The sequence below is a fragment of the Sinocyclocheilus rhinocerous genome, unplaced genomic scaffold (genome assembly GCF_001515625.1).
Source record: "Sinocyclocheilus rhinocerous isolate Xijiao unplaced genomic scaffold, SAMN03320098_v1.1 scaffold576, whole genome shotgun sequence".
In the NCBI taxonomy this organism is placed as follows: domain Eukaryota; kingdom Metazoa; phylum Chordata; class Actinopteri; order Cypriniformes; family Cyprinidae; genus Sinocyclocheilus; species Sinocyclocheilus rhinocerous.
The window spans coordinates 2,254,797-2,273,570 of record NW_015662167.1 but is presented as its reverse complement, the minus strand read 5'-3'; the positions used below and the strand labels follow the sequence as shown (position 1 = coordinate 2,273,570).

Here is an 18,774-nt window from a genome sequence, read left to right as displayed (position 1 = left end):
TGTAACAGTGACAATGGCTTCTGAAGAACATGTTGCTGTGTAAACATCATATTTCATGATTACGAGAAAAAAAATTATGGGAAGAAAAACATTCATAATATGATTACAATACCATTCCCTTTAAATCATTAGATTAAAAATATTTTTTAAACAAGATAACGGTCCCATAAGGCTTCATGTGGCAGGCGCAAGAGTACATGTCTAAAATCAATAGATATAGTGGAGAAGTGCAATTGACTTTACTATGTGATTAAGGTGCAAACATTTGTGTTAGATAAATGAAATTAACAGCACTACTTCTGTCATTCCAAATGGATCTTTAAAACATTTGACACAAATGTACAAAATCCTCAAAATAAAAAGGCATAATGGATAAGGAGTTCTATGGTCCCAATGTCTATGTCTTTATACCAGTAAACCAGTATTTTTAAATTCCATTCTATTCAAATTCATACTACATAGTATATATGCATTCTAAATGATTCTCAATATATATTGGTCAAAACAATGACAACATATTGGCAAAACAAATATCAAAGAATCTAGCTTCATGCAGCTTTAGTTTGCTAGTGAAAAACATGCAGCAATTTCTTTGGCAAGGTTATAGCTACTCATCTCTATTATGGCAGCATGATTATTAATTGCAGCATAGTGGTTGAATGAGTCATTCACTTTTTTCTGACAAATACTATATCGCAGAAAGTGCAGGAAATTTCATAAAACAGCATTCCTGATTGATATTGCATACATCTACATCAAAAAGCAGAGCAAGGCCTAAAAGTAATTTCAAATATTGGCTTAAGAAACTCAAGGCATCTGTATTCATGAACAATAATACAAAAATATATGGAACAATACAGAGAAATAGATCTATATAAAAAAAGACATTTATATAAACTCTTTTCCAGTTGGAAAAGAATAATATAAGGAATAACAATCTTGGAAAGTAAAAGAAAAATATGAAGGACTGAGAATGAAAATTATTTGCATAATATAAAAAAAAAGGAAAATACAAGTTGTCTTCATTAGAGTTCAACACCACCACAGTGCTTCCTTTAACAGAGCTGTGGTTCCCTCTAGTGGTGACCCATACTAATTCTAACAAACTCCTATTTCTTTTAGATACCTACAATTCAGTCTCCAGCGCAAACCTGTGTCTACTTGACAGGTGAAGGAGGGGTGACAGGAGCCATATTTCTCATTTTGAAGTATGACACCAGCTGATTTGGCACCTCGGCTAGAACACTCTGAGCCAGCGCTTCTTTAGGAGCCTAAGGAGAAACGAGATGTAAAAAGAGATGGCATAATTACTGACAGTGATGTAATTACAGAAAACACTGGATGTGAATTTAAGGACTTTAAACCAATTCATATTTTAAGAGGCTCATACACTGGCAAACTGCTTGAAGGGCACAAACTGCACAATATCTCTGGCCACCGGTTCTCCGGTCAAAGATTTGAGAACTCCATTGTCCCCATCCAGAAACTCCATGGCCTTAAAGTCTGCCTCACCCACACCCACGATGATGATAGACATGGGCAGTTTGGAGCTGTTCACGATGGATTGTCTGGTCTGGTCGAGATCAGTGATCTCTCCATCAGTGATGATCAACAGCACACAGTATTGCTAATTTAGAGACAGAGAAAAAGACACACATAATGCTAATGGACTGAAAATACAATGGCAAACCACAGATCAAAGACACATGAATACCCATCAAACCACATCCTGTGGATGAGGCAGCACACTACAAAAAAGGCACGTAGAGTTACTCACTGCTGCATTTGTTTGCTGGGCGGCTTCGGCTGCAATTCGGGCCACGTGATTTATAATGGGGGAGAAGTTGGTGGGTCCATAGAGACGAATTTGAGGCAAAACCATGCGGTAGGCGTCCACAATGCCTTGCACTCCTGCATGGTATAAAACATCAGCCATGTGACACAAGCATCTTAGAACGTGTTCTAGTCAAACAGGTGTGTAATTGTTCAATTTCAAATCCAAATTTTCAAACATTGTGAGTCTCACCTTGGCAATATGGGCTATTGGTGTTGAAGTTCAATGGGAACTCATGGGATACCTAAGAAATTGCAAAAACGTACTTTTGTTGAATTAAATTTCTATTACAACTAACAATGAATAAGTATCAAGGACACCTGTAATGGCTAACCTGGAAGTTTGGAGGCACTTGAGCACCAAATCCAAATGCTGGGAAAAGTTTATCACTACAGGAGAAGAAAAAAATGACTTCTATGTACACACACACACAAAAAATTCCCAATGCTCACCAAGGCTGGAATTATTTGAATAAAAACTAAATGTAAAAAACAATAGTATTGTTAAATATAATTATTATTTAATATATTTTAAAATGTAATGAATTTCTGTGATTTTCAGCATCCATTAATCTAGCTCAAGACACATTTATTCTTATCAATGAATCTTATCTGTTGAAAACAGTTTTGCTGCTTGTTTTTTTTTTGTTTTTTTTAACTGATACTTTTTAGGATTCTTTGAACAAGGTTCAAAAGAACTACATTTATTTGAAATAAAAATCATTTTTAACATTAAAAATGTCTTTACTGTCACTGTTGATCAATTTAATGCATTCCTGCTGAATAAAAGTATTAATTTCTTAAAAAAAATAAAACAATGATTTTCAAACAATTTTAATATTTCTATACTTTCCCTACAATAATTATTTCAGTACAGTGCTCAAAGGGTGAACTTTACGGACAAAAATCTCTCTCTTACGTGTCATAGTCTTGGACTACCTGGCCAACGGACCAGATGGCTGACAGATACTGGTTCACGCCATTAGGGCTGAGATAGTGCAGAGAGTCAGGGGAGCGGGGGTCTCCATTAGAGCCAGTGAAGTCAATGCCCACCTAAAACCAAACAATATTCACCTTTGTTTTAGAGTTTAAACCATACAGCCTCAAATTGACATCCTAAATGTAATGTTCTGCATTATACCCATTCATTACATCGGCATGTAAATGAATCCAGAAAAAACACCTGCTATCAGAAGCAAATGTTGTGGCATGACAGATCTTACCGTGAAGTTAATTTGGCAACCTCCCATCACATAATCCAGAAATGAATACTGTGCCTCAAGCTGAAAGACAGTATGGAGATTATTTATCATCATTATCATAAAATTATTCTAAACAATTCTGCAACTTTCAACACATAATACTGCTTAGTATGTTTTCATACGTAACAGTTGAAGATTATTCGAACCTTGCAATACTTAATCCTGATGACCCCAGAGTTCTTATAACTCTTTTTCTTCTTTTGCTTCTCTGGATGAATGCAGTCAAACTCAACCTACAAAAATGAAAACTTTTCACTAATGCCCTACAATAAAACTCATAGAAATTATGGAAGTGATCAGAATGGAAATTCATGTGAGGAAAAGGAAATATTCTACTGTTAACACAAGGACAACAAGAAAGCCTGGAGCAGTGAAGGTGCAGTCTCACCGGGGAGCCAGGAGCTGCTTTCTGCAGATCTGACACATTAGTTTGAAACACACCAATGAGATCATGAGAGCCATCGCTATCATAATCAAAACAATGAACCTAAAACAAAAAGCCACGGACAGACAGACAGAAAAAAAGAAAAATAAAGATGTTTAGGGAAGATTAACAGACATGTGTCCTGCTCACCGCATTGTCTTTAGCCTCCATTAGTTTAGCGGCGGTGCAGGTGAACTCCCCTATCATGTCTGAGCTTGTGTCTTCATCCTTATCGTAACAAGTTACCTAGCAATTAGACAAAGCTTTAGTCTAAGGACTAGGACAACTGAAAGTGCTGGCTGATGGTGTCTTTGGTCCCTTAAAACAGGTACACAGTTATATTTTAATGATACTATGTGTCTTTTTATCTGATCGAATAGCTTCGCCCAAAAGTTGTCACCTATGTTTTGTACACTACTGTTCCAAAGTTTGAGGGTAGTAAGTTTTTTTTAAAGAAATGAATACCTGTATTAATCAAGGGTGCATTAAATTGATAACAGTAAAGTAGTAACAGTAAAGACTTTTACTTTGGTAAAATTACTATTTGAAAGAAATGAAATTCAACAAACAATCCTAAAAAGAATGCATCACAATTTCCATTATTTTGAAATACATTAAAACAAAACAGTTATCTTAAATTATACTTTTTTGACCATTTCTGTTTTTACTATATATTTTATCAAATAAATGCAGAATTGAGCATAAAAGGCTTCTTTCAAAAACAAATTTTACTGACCCCAAACTTTTGAAGGGTATATGTGGTAGAAATTAAAGGTTCTTTTTTGTGAAAAGACAAGTGTTCACATTTGATAAGTTTAGATGAGTAACTTTTTAAATTCTCAATTATGTCTGAGAGCCAAAAGCACCAATTTCTTCCTATTATCCTGAAGATAAATGCACTGGACTCTGTCTTCTAAAATAAAATCAAAGGTTTCTCTTGCATGGTGAAATTGTTAAACTAAGATACTAATGACAAATCATCTGATTGAGCATAAAAACCCTTTGATACCTTGATTGGTTTATTCAGGTCACCACTACAGAATGTATGCAAGGAAACGGTAAACTTTTTCCAAGATGGATTCAAATTATTCTTGATGACCTATTAAAAACAGAAAAAAGTCAAAAACAACCATCAGCAAAAAAATGCAGTAACCGATTAATTGTTTTGCATGCACAAAAAAAAACTGGTTCTCTGTGTAAGTGAAAGTGGGTAAAAACCTCAGTCCTGTGAACTAGCTGCCACTTCCCATCTTCTTCTTGCTTGAAAAACTCCAAGAATGGATCAGACTTCCCAAACATATCCTGAAAGAAGTAGTAGTGAATATAACGTGCATCTTCCATAGATCACAACAGTACATAACTGCTTTTACACTGAATATGGCAATAATTTTTGTGGTAAGCCAGCAGTAACTATAATTGATAAGGTACAAATTATAAATGGTTACAGCAAGATGCAAGAACACAGAGGCTGATTATATCTACCTTTTTATCCAGGTTTTTGGCCTCTACTTCCATCACAACAGCCCTGTTGTCTTTCACCTCATCAGCTGTGATCTGTTCATAAAAAATAATAATAAAAAAAGACAACATTGCTAAATGTTAAATAAAAAAAGCTAATGAATTTATATATAAGGCTAATGAATAGCTAATGATATATAAAGCTAATGAATGGTAGATTGACAAACTCTGCATACATTCACAAATGAAAATGTTATTTTGCTCAAACAGAGGGCTTTTTGTGGTTTACTAAAAACCGTGCAATATGCAAATTAATCATTCTTTTGTGAAGCTCTTAAATTCTCCTGCAAATAAAGACACCGCAAATGCAAATGAATTGAATTATGTGGTCTGTAAAACATTCATTGGGAAGGTGGTAAAACTCTCATGTGATAAATTTCCATTTTCTTTTACCAGTGTTGCCATATTAGAAATAGCAGTAAGAGTGTTTATGAACACATACTGTTATTGTGCCTTTCCCAGCTGGTTTTGCTGCCTTGAGCTGAAGGGGTCTGGTAATCTTCCTACTTGACACAATCTGTTGTAAAGTTTGGTGCATAAACAAAGCTGTGAATTCAAGTGTATTGTTAACACTAAAACACCATTATGCATGTGTTATACATTGTTGTTACACTGCTCTGTGGAATACTCGATTCTGATTGGACAGTCACCACATTCTAAGGCATGTTATTCCCCGATAACAACCGGTAAAAACTAATAACACAGGCTCATCCAGGTAACGGCAGTCGGTGCTATTCGCTTGCTGGGAACCATTTTTTTTCATGGAAGCTTTGTGTTTGTGTTTAATAAAACATTAAAACTCAAATCAATATTCTCCGTACAAATATTTAATTATATCATTTTGGTATTGCAGACTTGCTCTCTTGTTTCATACAAACACAGTTGCTGCCATTTTGCGATGTTTGTTTTGTACACTCTAATGGATTTGTGGATTGTAAGATAAATAACAAACTGGTAAGATTTAAAAACAACTTAATCTTAAATCAGTATCTTTTATTGCCATAATTATTCATGTGGTGAAATGCTGTGTAATAAGTAGTATGACTGTACCATATCTCTTAATGCCCGTCTAGTTTGAACTTGCCACTTGCTAGCAACTGCTTTCTTCACGGAAGCTTTGCGTTCAAATATTTCAACTCAAATCAATATTTCGTGTCTAATTATTTAGTTTTGTGGCAAGAAGCCATGTAATAAACGGAATAACTTACATCCAACTGGTTGTTATCGCAAAATAAAGCCCTTCAGTCTTACACAGCATTAGTGCTGTCGGGCTTAATTCTGCGATAACAATCGGCTGGACGTACATTATCCCTTACTTAATGAAGTCCAGTGCCACTAATATTAGCACTGCATAGTCGCAACTAGCACAGAACAGAGATCACATAAGAATAAGTGCATCTCAATGCAACACTCTTCATGATACATACCTGGCCAAGGGTGCATTCAAAGCCTCCCAGGAAGTCGTCATCCTTGAGGTCAACAGACTTGTTGTCAATATCATAGATGCCAAACTTTAGTTTCTGCACCTTCTCAAAGTGGTAGTCAATGTGAAGTTTTGTTGAGAACTCGGGGTCCTGGCAATTCTTCACTCTCTCTGTGCGTTCCACCTGCAGTGATCACATACATTAAGCAAACAAGGATATACACACCCACAAAAGTAAATTACATTTTAAATAATTTGATAATCAGTGATTGTATAAATAATCTAAATTATAAATCACAGAAATTACTGCTTGTATTGGTGTCAATAATCAGCGACTCGCAACTTTAGCAAGCTGTGACATTCAGCACTTTTTTTGCCCGATGAAAACTTGCAGTGAGTGTCAGCTGCTGTTATACTCAGTAAAAAAGTAATGTTATTTGATTTCAATGTAGCCACAGCGGCTTTTTAAGGGTTAACATGCATACCTCTGACCATTTGTCATCCCCGACACTCTGCAGCAGAACACAGAGTGGATCAGATTTGGATCCAACATCTTTATCCAGCAGATTATTGCAAGAGATGGAGAGCTCGACCTTCGACACACAATGAGCGGCCATCTGAAAACCACAACAGATACAAACTTGTAGAAAGTTTTTGTCTCGCAGCTAAACATCTTCTATGAATCACTAAAGCGTACAACCGTGAGGAAGTGAAATATTTGATGAAGGAGAGGGAAAGAATTGTTCAGAAGGACGCATTCTGCTGAACTTGTCCGTGGTAAAGCAAAACAAAAAGTTCATATAATCGTCGAACCATGCATGCTCCATTTCACAAAACTATGCGTTTTAAAACAAATAAATGAGGTAAATATCGTATCTGTTGGCCTAAATGTCGACAGTCACGCCTTAAATGTATTATAACGCGATTAAAAAACATTTGTGCATTGCTTAACGGCGTACCGCGAATCTAAAACAGGCAACCCGATAATACAAAATGAGCTGACAAATGCTACCGTGAAATCAAAAATATCATACCCTTAACAATTTTCAAACTGTAGAAACTGTTCGGAGATACTCTGTGCAAAAACTGCCTACTACCGTCTCCACCCAGACGTTCATGTACTACAAAAAGAGCTGGGCGTTGCCATTCAGTTCCTCTCCAGACGTGCAACGCTATTGGTCAGAACGCCAGCCGAACTACTCTGCGATTGGCCAGAAGCCTGTCAATCACCGCACCAACCCGCAGCACAGAGCACAGTGCATGAAACTAACGTGGACTGACTCATTACACAGAGGACGCAGCAACAAGCAGTTCTAATTTCAACCAACGTCGTGAACTTACACTCATTACACTTTACATGATATTAAAACACGCGTGTAACCACAACTACCAACTGAATCTGTAAAAATAGCGTTTCAGCGTTAATAACAGCTTGACTGCATGAGTTTATAATACTTTCACGTAATACACCCAACAATGCAGCGATCAATCAGCAGCTTTATATTTGTTACGTATTCTACCAGCATCTGTAGTGCCACAGCACAGTAGGTCTCGACTGGTTTAAGCGCAACCTGTAGTAGCATCTGGGTTAAAAAACATCTAGCAGATCGTGCTTTCCTTGACCTCTGTCTCCATAGTAACAGAGATCAGTTAACTGGGCCAAATTATTTGCAAAAAGCGAACAAACAATACAGAACAAATTCCTATATTACTTTGTACCTTATTTTTTGGACAATCTTTCAGAGTGACAAATTAGAGGCATTTGTTGCTTCTTGATATTGCGGTGTAATCAAAATATAGGCTAAAATGTAGATAAGTCTTCAAATGTCTATAAAAACTTCACTCCTTAACACCAATCTCACCACATCAATCACCATTGCAAAGCAGTGTTGTAACTCTTACACAACTTATAGACAGTATTTCAATTGCATAGCTCAACAACACCTAGTTTCTTGAAAACATTTGTTGCAATATCAGCCCAAATCTTTCCAAAATTGTGGCAATGCATAGCAGCATTTTATTTCTCAAAACAAAGCTAATCAATTCCATGTTTTTCCCACACAATGCATTCTTCCTTTGAAATGTAGAACAAACAGTAATAAATCTGGTAGGCAATTCAATGCTCACTGGTAGTTTATAGCAGTATTCATGTCTGTGATTAGCACTTACCTGAACATTAACATGTTAATCAGGAACCAAGGCTCAGTGTCAAAAAGGCACAAAGCAAAATATGCAGTCCACAAAGCTGGAGAACCGCTCGAGAATGCGAAACAGGCAGAAATCCACTCAACTCATTATGAATTTAATTCTAAAGCATTTCACAACAAAAGTACAAAAGATCAACCCAAACAGAAAGAACTTGCATAAATAACCCTGAACTTTTGATCTTCTGAACAGGACCATCACAAGCAGATTCAAAGCATCAAAGAGCAGCATTTGAGAGCAATCCCACTTGACCTGCTTTGATAGAAAGGCATTGAGAATGTGTAGAATTCTTAAAAAAACAAAACAAAAAAAAAACAGGTTGGAAGAGAGAAATGACAACCATGTGAGTAAATGAAAAATCTTTAGAAAAGCTAATTTTATGCAGCATAACATTTGCCATCATAATCCACAGCCATAACAATGAAACATTTCATGCACCTCTCAGTGCAGTTTGCATGAGAATTGTTCATTCCCTTGTATAACATCAGAACAAATTTCAAAAACGTGTTCCTCTTTTAATTTTACATATGGAGACACAGCATTTTTAAAAAGCCATCTGTGGCACAACAAAGGCAGAATTTCATGGGTTTCTGATCCATATACTAAGCTTTAGGCATATGACTAAATCTGATATACAGTTCAATAGAATCTATACTAAAATAATTACAAAATTTAGCTTCCTGACTCAACTGAACAAAAACGTTTCCACTCTAAACAAACAAAACTCATTCAACAGTATGATGCTTTTATCGGAGATGCTTATCTGTGGTAGCAGAAAATATGAAACATTCAAAGAGTGCCTTCTCATCTCAGGTATAAAAAAAAATACATTTTAAATAATGCATTGTGAGAAAAGGTCAAGACTACAATATAAAGACAGTCTAAAGCAACAAGCAATAGATTAGAGCTAGAGTCCAATCTCTACAATAACACATCTGATGAAAAAATATTTAAAATATAAATGGTTTAATATTGGAAACAAGTCACAGCAAAATATTTTATTGTTCATATCTGAACTGGAAAAAAACAGAAGGACAGGAGAGAACACAATAACTTTAAGTGTCATCATTTCAAGTAAGGCATTTTATTGACAAAATAGTTCAGCTGGAAAGTATTTACAAGAGAAAAAGCGCTGGAACGTCGAAAACTAAGCATAACTGATCCATTTCAGCAACACTGAAAAAAAAAAGCCAAACATCCAAAAAAAAGAAAAAAAGGAAACTATCATCAAACACCACAGCAACAAGAGAACAGAAGCTAAGCATAGAGAATAAAATGCTTTCATATACATATTACAATTCTGCATTTGCTTCACATCCCGCTTAGCATTTACAGAATTGGTTTGACATCAGGCTTTTTAAAGCAATCCAATGTGACAGCAACAGATAATGAAAAAGACATGAACACTTGCATTTTATTGACATATAGAAAAGCTTGCAGCAGAGAGCAAACATTGTAACTGCACACAATGCACGGCAGCACGGTTATTACCTCAGAAAGAAATGTGTAGATGCAGCATGGATCATATACAGATGTGTAAAACTTGAGCAGAGATACAAAAACTGAGGAATTCTGAGAGTGAAACGTACTTGCTAGCTAACCTCTATCGCAGATATTAGGCTCTATTGAACATACCACTATAAACAATGCTGTTTAGAGGAATTTAAAAAAACATGGTCTTTCCTCAATTATTACATGCTTCATGTAACTACTACAACCTTGGATAAATAATATGTCCAGGAAAAAAAGAGAATCTAATACTTGTCATTTTTTTTCTTCTGTACATAAAACAACCGGATAAGGACATTTTCCAGAAAAACGTGTCAAAAAATAAGACACTTTGCAAATACTAAGATGTTGCTTTCACCCCAAAGTGATCTTAACTTTTCTTGCCCCAATGGGCCTATCATTCAGGTCCATAACAGCAGCCATTGCTTCATCATGGGAGTCAAAAGCAACCATCGCTTCCCCAGTGGGCAAACCCTTCTCACTGAATTGCAAGCATACTGAACCAGGCAACACTTGATAGCCATAGAAGAAATCAATAATCTCATCAACGGTCACAGTAAAGGGCATGTTTTGAATTTTGACAATGGTGGGCCGCGAATTACCTGGACCACCGCTGGATGGTCCTCTTAAACTCTCAGAAGCTGGCCGCTGACCTTGGCCACTGCCACGATTTTGGCTGACTGCTTTAAGAGAAGATCCATTATCAAACGGTGGGATGCCCCTTAAGGGCTCTAGCACACTAACAAAGCCGGCAGGTGCACTGTTGCCATCGGGTCTGAAACCAGGATGCTCTAGGACAGGACCGGGCAAAGGTCCTCCAACCATTGGCGGGGGAATGCTAAACGAGACATCACCCAACGAAGCACAAAGTGGCGGCAAAGGCGGCGGCGCTGCCAGTCCGTTACCTGGGGCAATAAATGGGTTGATAAAAGGGGGACCGTTGCCAAGGGTCCCTACAGCATTTCTCAGAAAACTAAACTCATCCCCTGTCATTCCTGGAAAAGCATGAGGTGCTTGGGGAACTTGGGCCTGGGGCTGAGAGTGTGCATAGGCATGAGCATGGGAATTTCCTTGAGATTTCTGGCCTCTTTTTGCCTGGGGAGGAGGATTTCTCTCAACTTCTTTCATCTGCTCGAATGTTACTAAATGAACGAAAGCATCCCTGCCATTCAATTTCTGCCTATGTAGTCTCTCTGCTTTAAGTGCATCGTCATCGGACTTAAACTGCACAATAGCCTGGCCAAGACCGTTACCATTTGCGTCAACTAACACCTTGAGGCTTTCCTCAAACAACTGAATGCCATCAAGAAACAGACGGACATCTTTTTTTGATACGTTATAGGGAATATTGGTTATGTGAGCACAATTCTTGGCACTCTTTCCTCCTTCACCCGAGCTATTCTTCTGATCGCCTTGGGAACCCTGCATTCGTTTGCGAATGGCGTCTATCTTTTCATACATGTTTTTCTTTGTGATTGGATGCACCTGTATGAACCGACTACCCATGTACTGCATATGGCATCCGAGAGCAGCTTTGTAGTCTGTTTCATTCCTAAACTCCACAAATCCCTCACCGGTTGCCCTGCCATTGGGTCCATATGCAATGTAAATGCTATCTTCAACAATGTTAAGATTTTTGAAAAACTCAAAGATCTGCTTGTTTTCTGCTTCATATGGGAGTCCTTTCAAATAGACACAGAATTCTAGTTTGTGGGGAGATCGGGATCTGGCTCGCTCACGGCCACAGGGTGGTGGCGAATTGGCGCCTCTGCGACGATGACGGCTGTGTTCGGCATCACCACCAGCTTTAGACTGTCCCGAGCTCTCTCTCCACTGCCGCTCTGTAGCTGGAGAAACCTCAACGTATCTTTGGCCTATCATTCCTGCGTTTCTTTTCAGAGCCTCAAAAGATTCTTGGGGTGAGAAGAACTTAACCAATGCCCTGCCATTGTTTCTACCCAGGTTGTCTTTGAGCAAACGAACTGACTCTATCCCAAGTCCCTGGAAAAAATCTCTAACTTCAATTTCAGTGACTGAAAAAGGAAGGCCATGTAGATGAACATAAAACTCATCTGGGTTTGTCACTGGCGATTTCATGTGAGGTTGGAGGTTCAGGGGGTTTAGAGGGTTTAGGGGATTTAGGAACATTGGATTGGGATTTCCGAGAGACAGTGGACCAGAGGCTAAACCACCAGGGCCAACTGGGGGAGGGACACCAGGGTTGAACGGAGGAAGTGCAGGCATGTGTGGCATGTGCTGCATGTGTGCAATGGGCGGGACCGGAGGAACTGATGTTAGTGGATTAACAGCTGGTACCGGTGGCAATGTGGCAACTGGTGGTGGTACTGGTATGGGGGGCATCGGTGGTAGAGTTGACATGGTGGGCAAGGGAGGTATCGGGGGAGGTAAAGAGTTCAGCGACGACATTGCTGTGGTCATTGTGGATCCCAAACTAAGACTTGGGCTGCTGAAATTATTAAAGTTTGGGGGCATGTTGCCCATGGTAGTGGTGGAAAAGGTAGGGACAGTCTTGTTGCTTACAGGCTCGTGTGCTGATGCTGCTGTGGTGGCTGTAGTTGAAGTTGTGTTACTAAAACTTTGTGCTGTGGTTGGCAAGTTGCCCCTTCCACTTCCACCAGTACCAAGCGGTGGACCCGGCCTACTGCCATTTCCTGTTGTAACCTCTGCACTGCCAGTTTCAAAGCGCCTACGGCTGAGCTCGATCATATTTTGCATTTCAGTTTTGCTACTTAGCAACAAAGAAACCTTGGAACCTTTGATCGACCCCCCTGTGCGCATCATCCCAAGCCTTGCATCTTCATCTGTGGCGAACACGATAAAAGCCTCACCGTGTTCACCCCCTACAATATGCACACCACCATCCGGGATGGTCAATCCAGAGAAGAAATGGCGTATGTCCATAGTCCCAGCCACAATGGGGAGACCCTGCAAACGGATGACCACAGCCATGCTGAGGTGCAACAACACACACCTGTAGATGAAAGAAGGCAACGACTGTCAGGCTATGGTAAAAGGCAAAAAGATAACAGAAAACCAGTATACAAACCACAAGAAGACAATTAACAGCAAGACCAAATATTATGGGAGAAAACACATTATAGCAGAATAAATAGAGCTTGAATTGTAACACTGCAAAGCCAGTAGGAAACACAAAGTCTTAGCTCATCACATTGTTTAATGGCTTTGTAGTTGTAGCCAAAGCACACTACCATACTTAATTTAATTTTATAGCATGCAACAAACCAAAACAAAATATGACTAATGAATTGAGCTGAACAAAACTTATCAAACAACGGAAATTTTCAGTGCATTTAAAACTATTTTTAAACAATTAATCTTGAAACGCTACATACTACATAAAATTACTACAAAAAAACACCATTTTGAAAATGCCATTTGCCGGAGTCAAATGTATCTAGTATGATAAAACAGCGCTGCTTTTTTCCCCCCACATACACATGTCACGCTCGTTCAACAGCCTCGTTTTGCTTCGATGGCTTTCAGCCTCACCCTGCTTCATTCTACTACGTTAATAAATCATTAGCTCTTCCATGAACATGATTTCTGCCCGGGTCCCATCGGATTGCATTGGCTGTGGGGATGAAGACGACAACTCCCATGATTCCACACTCAGTCACGGCGTCATCAAACTACACCTTTGTCTTTTTGTTTATTTTGAATACGCGCCTTCTAGCGGCGAAAATTACATATTGTGCCTTTAACTCACAATCTTCAAATCTGACAAGACCGAGACCAATAACACCGTTTGGTATTTTGTATTAAGCAAAAACAGTCCTGGGGACCCACAGCACTGCACATCTGACACATTCAGTTCAGTTCATGAAGATCTCTCCTAATGACTTGATAATCAGACTCAGGTGTTTTAAATAAAATATACGTACTATATACGCAATGCTGTGGGCCCCCAGGACCAGGATTGAAGACCACTGGTGTAGCCTATTCTACAGTGTTTCTGGTTTAATGATTCACTGACCACAGGGTTCCCAAACCTTTTGACCCATGAATTTTCATGGCTTTTATAGTCACCTGTAATTAATTAAATCCTTTAAAAAAAAAAAACTAGAATAAAATAAAAATAGATTGCACTCACCAAAAGCAATGTATAGCTTAGTTGACAAATTATATGAAGCTGAGCAGAACCAGAAAACCTTACATTGCATGACTTAAAGATTTAAATTTCCTTAACTTTTCCAGCCTTAGAAATCCCAATTTCAAAATTCTCCTTATATTTCTAGGTTTCCAGCAACTGTGGGAACCCTAAATAGGCTTAAATATGCTTTATAACATTTTACAGTAACCAGCAACAACCTAAAAGAAATCAATTTTCTTATTGTGCCCAAAACTTTAATAGCATTGTATAAAAAGATAGAAAGAGAATTGCATGGTAGATAGTCAACCAGTTGCACAGAATGTCTATTGCAATGACATTAAGAAAAAAAAAAATTATTAAGCCACATTTCTAGATTGTAAGTGAATGCATTTTTCTTTTTTTTTGATAATAATAAAAGATAAAAGTATTTGACCACATCTCTCTAATTTTAGTTGACTAAGATCCCTCAGATGCTTACCTGTATTAAAAGTGCTGCTTCGTTACAAGATGCACAGGATACCCAAGCCAATCCTGACGGCAATCATTTAAAATCAATTCTTGACTGTAATAAAAAGAATAAACGGAGGGAAATATATGTAAACAGCATTAGAACAAGCATACCCATGAGTGTCTCCAAGAAAACCATTTAGTGCCAGCCATTTCCAGCCCATTTAGTATAACATTCTTGTACAGCAAAACTAAAAATTTAATCACCACTTGTGCACATGAGATGTTGGCCAGCTGCTTCACAAAAGCCATACACTAGGGGTGCGCCGATCCGATACGGGCATTTTCTGCCGGATCTGGGTATCGGTCAGACGAGACCGATCCAAATCCGATATTCTGCGTATACTATTCTGTGTTTTTGTTAAGCCCCACGAAAGCTACAAAAACATCATAAAGCACCATAAAGTTTTCGTGCACTATATTCCAAGTGTTCTGAAGCCGTTCCACAGTTTAATGTGAAGTATAGATGAATATGTAAGTCAAGTTGACGTAAACTCTTCTCTCTGCTGCGGCTGTCAGTCATCCTCCACTCAGCATTCAAACTGCGTGTCGCGTTTGGTTCGGTCAAGACGATGAAACTCTCTCCAAGATGATTTAATGTTCCTAATATTATACTTGATCTGTAAATAAAGATAACTGGTTTTGCATAAAAGGACTTTATCGTGCTTGTATCTAAATCGTGTTCTACCGTGTTAGATCACAACACTGGAGCAGAGAGCACTATGAATTGTTCTTCACGAGCACAGAAACTGAGGTTTAAAACTGTTAAAAGAAAAGGCTCAATAAATTATCGCACAGATTTAATACACTAAGCATGTCTCTTCCCTTTGTGCTTTGAACTTTTCTATGCGGAGCGCTGTGACTCCGTGTTGCTTCAAGCGCATCATTCTGCGCACGGGATGCGCATAAGCTCTTTGTGCCGCTCTGTATTGGAGCCTTTCGTATCATAATACTTTTGCACAATGACAGATTATTAATAGCCTTTCTTGTTCGTCTTATCTATCATATGTTGCTGTCTCATTACTGTGCTATACATTTAAAAGAAACATCTTTTAATTTTATAGTAGGCCCTATATATTTATATATAAATTACTTTTTTCATGAATGTATTTTACAATTTTACATTTTACCAGATTTAGTCCAACACTTATTCACTTTTATTTGTTCCCCACTAAATAATGTTTTTTTTCTCCACTAAAAGTTTAGATACACATCGAGGTACAGAAAAACTACACTGAAAAAAAAAAAAACTGCACTGGTATCGGATCGATATCGGCCGATACTCAGAATTTTTGGTATCGGATCGGTTCTGAAAAAGTGGTATCGAGCCACCCCTACCATACACATAAGAATTGATCTTAAAACACATGCATGTCATGTATTTCAAGAATCCCAGCAAACATTACACAAAAATACAGGAACATTTTCATAGAGAGGAAAAAAAAAAACCATGTCAAAGCATATTAAGCTACAAAAACAGATTGTGACCTTCCATAGAGTGAAGAGAAAATCTGATAATGTTAAGTTGTGAGCAATGTGAAAGAAACGTAATTAGAGAACATATCTAACAGCATCTAGCTAATCTTAACCTAACTCATGCATTACTGACCTTCAATTTGGTAAACTGTAAACATACAGAAAATCTGAAAAAAGCCAGTGTGACACTAAAAACAACAGAATAACCATTGTACATTTTTAGAAACCTTTTTTTCAGTTTCACACTCAATTTAGGCTAATCCATGACACATTTACCCCCTCCATAAATGGAAAGTCTTTTACTCAACTTCAAGACTCCAGTTCATCTTTGGAAACCAAAATATATTTTTCATATTCTTTCATTTTTGTGCATCCATTTAAAGTCCACGCAACCAAAAGTAATGCATCAATAAGTACAAAAAGAGATAAACTAAGAGACAACCCATATGAATTGAGTGGGTTAATCTAAAAAAATGGAGCTCAACAAATAAGGTAAACAGAAGCTGGTTCTCACATTCGTCATTATTTAAAACAAGATGTTGTGGATTAAACCTCTTAATTTCTATGGATTGGGCCAGTGGTTCCCAACCCTGGTCCTGGAGGCACCCCATCACTGCACGTTTTGCATGTCTCCTTAATCAAACACACCTGATTCAGGTTATCAGCTCATTAGTAGAGTGAAATTGGTGCGTCAGAGAAAGGAGACATGCAAAATGTGCAGTGTTGGGGTGCCTCCAGGACCAGGGTTGGGAACCACTGGATTAGGCTACTCTTACTCTTTGAGACATCTCTTTATGTACTTTTTGTTGTGCTTAAGTTTTGGTTGCATTATCTTTCAAAGGATAGGCAGATTTAATTAAAAATATTTCATTTGTGTTTCCATGATGACTGAATTTTTTTTGTTTGGGTGAGAACATGACAATTTTCATTTCTACGTGAACAGTTTAAATGGGAGAGAAATGGGCCTATTTGATCACCTACCACCAGAACCCACAAAAACTAGGTTAGTTCTTACATAAGTGTATTTAGACCAAAATGTGACAATCTCCTACATTCTACCACTTAAATAACGTTAAGAGTCTTAACAACCCAGAGGTGGAAACCAGGGCCCATAATCAGAGGCCACTAACCATGTGAACATAAACCTGAATGCATGTAAAAACAGATAGTAACTACCATCAACCAAATAATTAAAATAAGACATCAAGGTTGAAGTCTGTTAATTGCACTTTGAAAACATTGTGTAAAAAACTTAACTTAGAGATTTCTATTGCAGCAACGCTTTTCACAAGATCCACGTAAATCAAACGCTCCAATGTCACCATAATTCAGATTTATGCTGAAATCAGACAAAGTGGCTAGAAACGTAATACAACATCGAATATGAAATGAGCATCATCAGTAGCACATAGAGCTCAAACAGGCTAGAGCTTATTCACGTTTGCAGCTTGCTTTTGCAGGAAAATCCAACCAACCAACCACTGAAATACAAGAGCGAATCATAACAATAGAAACAAACAGGCATGACCAGCCGTTCGAGAAAAGCTCTGAACCACAGCATTTTGATTTCTTGAATAAAAATCATCTAGTTAAATAAGAGTTAACAATAACATCCATGGCATGGCGTCATCAGCCATTCAAACCTCAAAACCAGCGAGATGACAAAATGGCGCCGTCTGTATTTACCAGCGCAAATGGACTGATGCCGTCTACAGCAGAAACAAAGCTCGCCGCTATTCCCTCAATCTATCATTTCAGCACAGTACCTCTTAGAAATAAGAAAACAACATAACCATTGCACGGAAAGGAAGAAAATGACTGGCTAGCTGCGCATTACCAATTTAAACAAAACTGTGACGTTTGTTTGCAGCTCACAATCACCCTGCCCTCCATTAAACTGATAAAAACCATTGCACTTTTGCAAATGTCGACAGTGTTGTGTATGGCTACATGAAATACAATGTGTGAACTGATGTACTTTGCATATTCTTACCGAAATTATTAGTCTTAACTGATTTTTTTTTTTTTTTTTTAAATAAAGACGAGACGCTTCAGTTGTGTTCTTCCACCTCTTGCTCTTCCAAGTCTGGTCATGCTCTGCTCAGTATCGACACTGGAAAGAGAGCGACGGCGCATGCGCTCCTGTAAGCCAATCAGTTGGAGGCGCACGGTGTAGTGGGCGGGTCTATGGGTCTAGACATCAAAAGAGCTCTAGAGCAGAGCTCATCTGATAGATAGATAGATGAAACTGAAAATAGACACACATATAGTATATTGAGCTCTCAGATAAGGAAATAACGCGACGTATGTTCTGAAACAAAGAAATTGCTTGTTGAGTCTTTAATTTTGACAGTGGAGGAAGTACTCACTCACTCACTGTTAGTTTACTTCCCGTTCTAAACGCATGAGGGGGTAGTTTTATTTTCAGTACCTTAGAATAACTAATTTGTGGGAGAGAATATAAAAAATGAAAAAAACATTTTAA

General features: G+C 38.0%; 2 protein-coding genes across 3 annotated transcripts; both read right to left on the bottom strand.

Annotated features, from left to right (window-relative positions):
• Nucleotides 1-977: 977 nt before the first annotated feature.
• Nucleotides 978-7,595, bottom strand: LOC107727818 (copine-3-like). 2 transcript variants are annotated; one of them, XM_016537815.1, is made up of 16 exons: nucleotides 7,495-7,595; nucleotides 6,946-7,077; nucleotides 6,465-6,644; nucleotides 5,480-5,554; nucleotides 5,002-5,073; nucleotides 4,738-4,821; nucleotides 4,529-4,618; nucleotides 3,484-3,582; nucleotides 3,242-3,328; nucleotides 3,057-3,116; nucleotides 2,753-2,886; nucleotides 2,169-2,223; nucleotides 2,027-2,078; nucleotides 1,778-1,911; nucleotides 1,391-1,627; nucleotides 978-1,271 (listed from the first exon to the last, which is right to left on the bottom strand). In XM_016537815.1, exons 2-16 carry the CDS (start codon nucleotides 7,075-7,077, stop codon nucleotides 1,158-1,160), a joined length of 1,605 nt encoding a protein of 534 aa, XP_016393301.1. In that variant the 5' UTR covers nucleotides 7,495-7,595; the 3' UTR covers nucleotides 978-1,157. The 2 variants fall into 2 exon arrangements, with proteins under 2 accessions (XP_016393301.1, XP_016393302.1); XM_016537816.1 differs by lacking the exons at nucleotides 3,484-3,582; nucleotides 7,495-7,595 and adding an exon at nucleotides 3,670-3,765.
• A 2,083-nt stretch (nucleotides 7,596-9,678) lies between these two features.
• On the bottom strand, nucleotides 9,679-18,433 carry LOC107727817 (RNA-binding protein 12-like). Its single transcript, XM_016537814.1, has 3 exons — nucleotides 18,283-18,433; nucleotides 14,785-14,868; nucleotides 9,679-13,166 (listed from the first exon to the last, which is right to left on the bottom strand). The coding sequence occupies exon 3, from the start codon at nucleotides 13,142-13,144 to the stop codon at nucleotides 10,529-10,531; it is 2,616 nt and encodes an 871-aa protein (XP_016393300.1). The 5' UTR covers nucleotides 13,145-13,166; nucleotides 14,785-14,868; nucleotides 18,283-18,433; the 3' UTR covers nucleotides 9,679-10,528.
• Between the last annotated feature and the right edge of the window lie 341 nt (nucleotides 18,434-18,774).

Excerpts from the sequence above, each read along its gene's own strand:
- LOC107727818 (XM_016537815.1), bottom strand. The coding sequence starts at position 7,077 with ATGGCCGCTCATTGTGTGTCGAAGGTCGAGCTCTCCATCTCTTGCAAT. Across the intron at positions 3,583-4,528 it reads ACCTGAATAAACCAATCAAG|GTTCATTGTTTTGATTATGA; the intron begins GTATCAAAGGGT and ends TTTTTGTTTTAG. Across the intron at positions 2,224-2,752 it reads GTAGTCCAAGACTATGACAC|TGATAAACTTTTCCCAGCAT; the intron begins GTAAGAGAGAGA and ends CTTCTCCTGTAG.
- LOC107727817 (XM_016537814.1), bottom strand. The coding sequence starts at position 13,144 with ATGGCTGTGGTCATCCGTTTGCAGGGTCTCCCCATTGTGGCTGGGACT.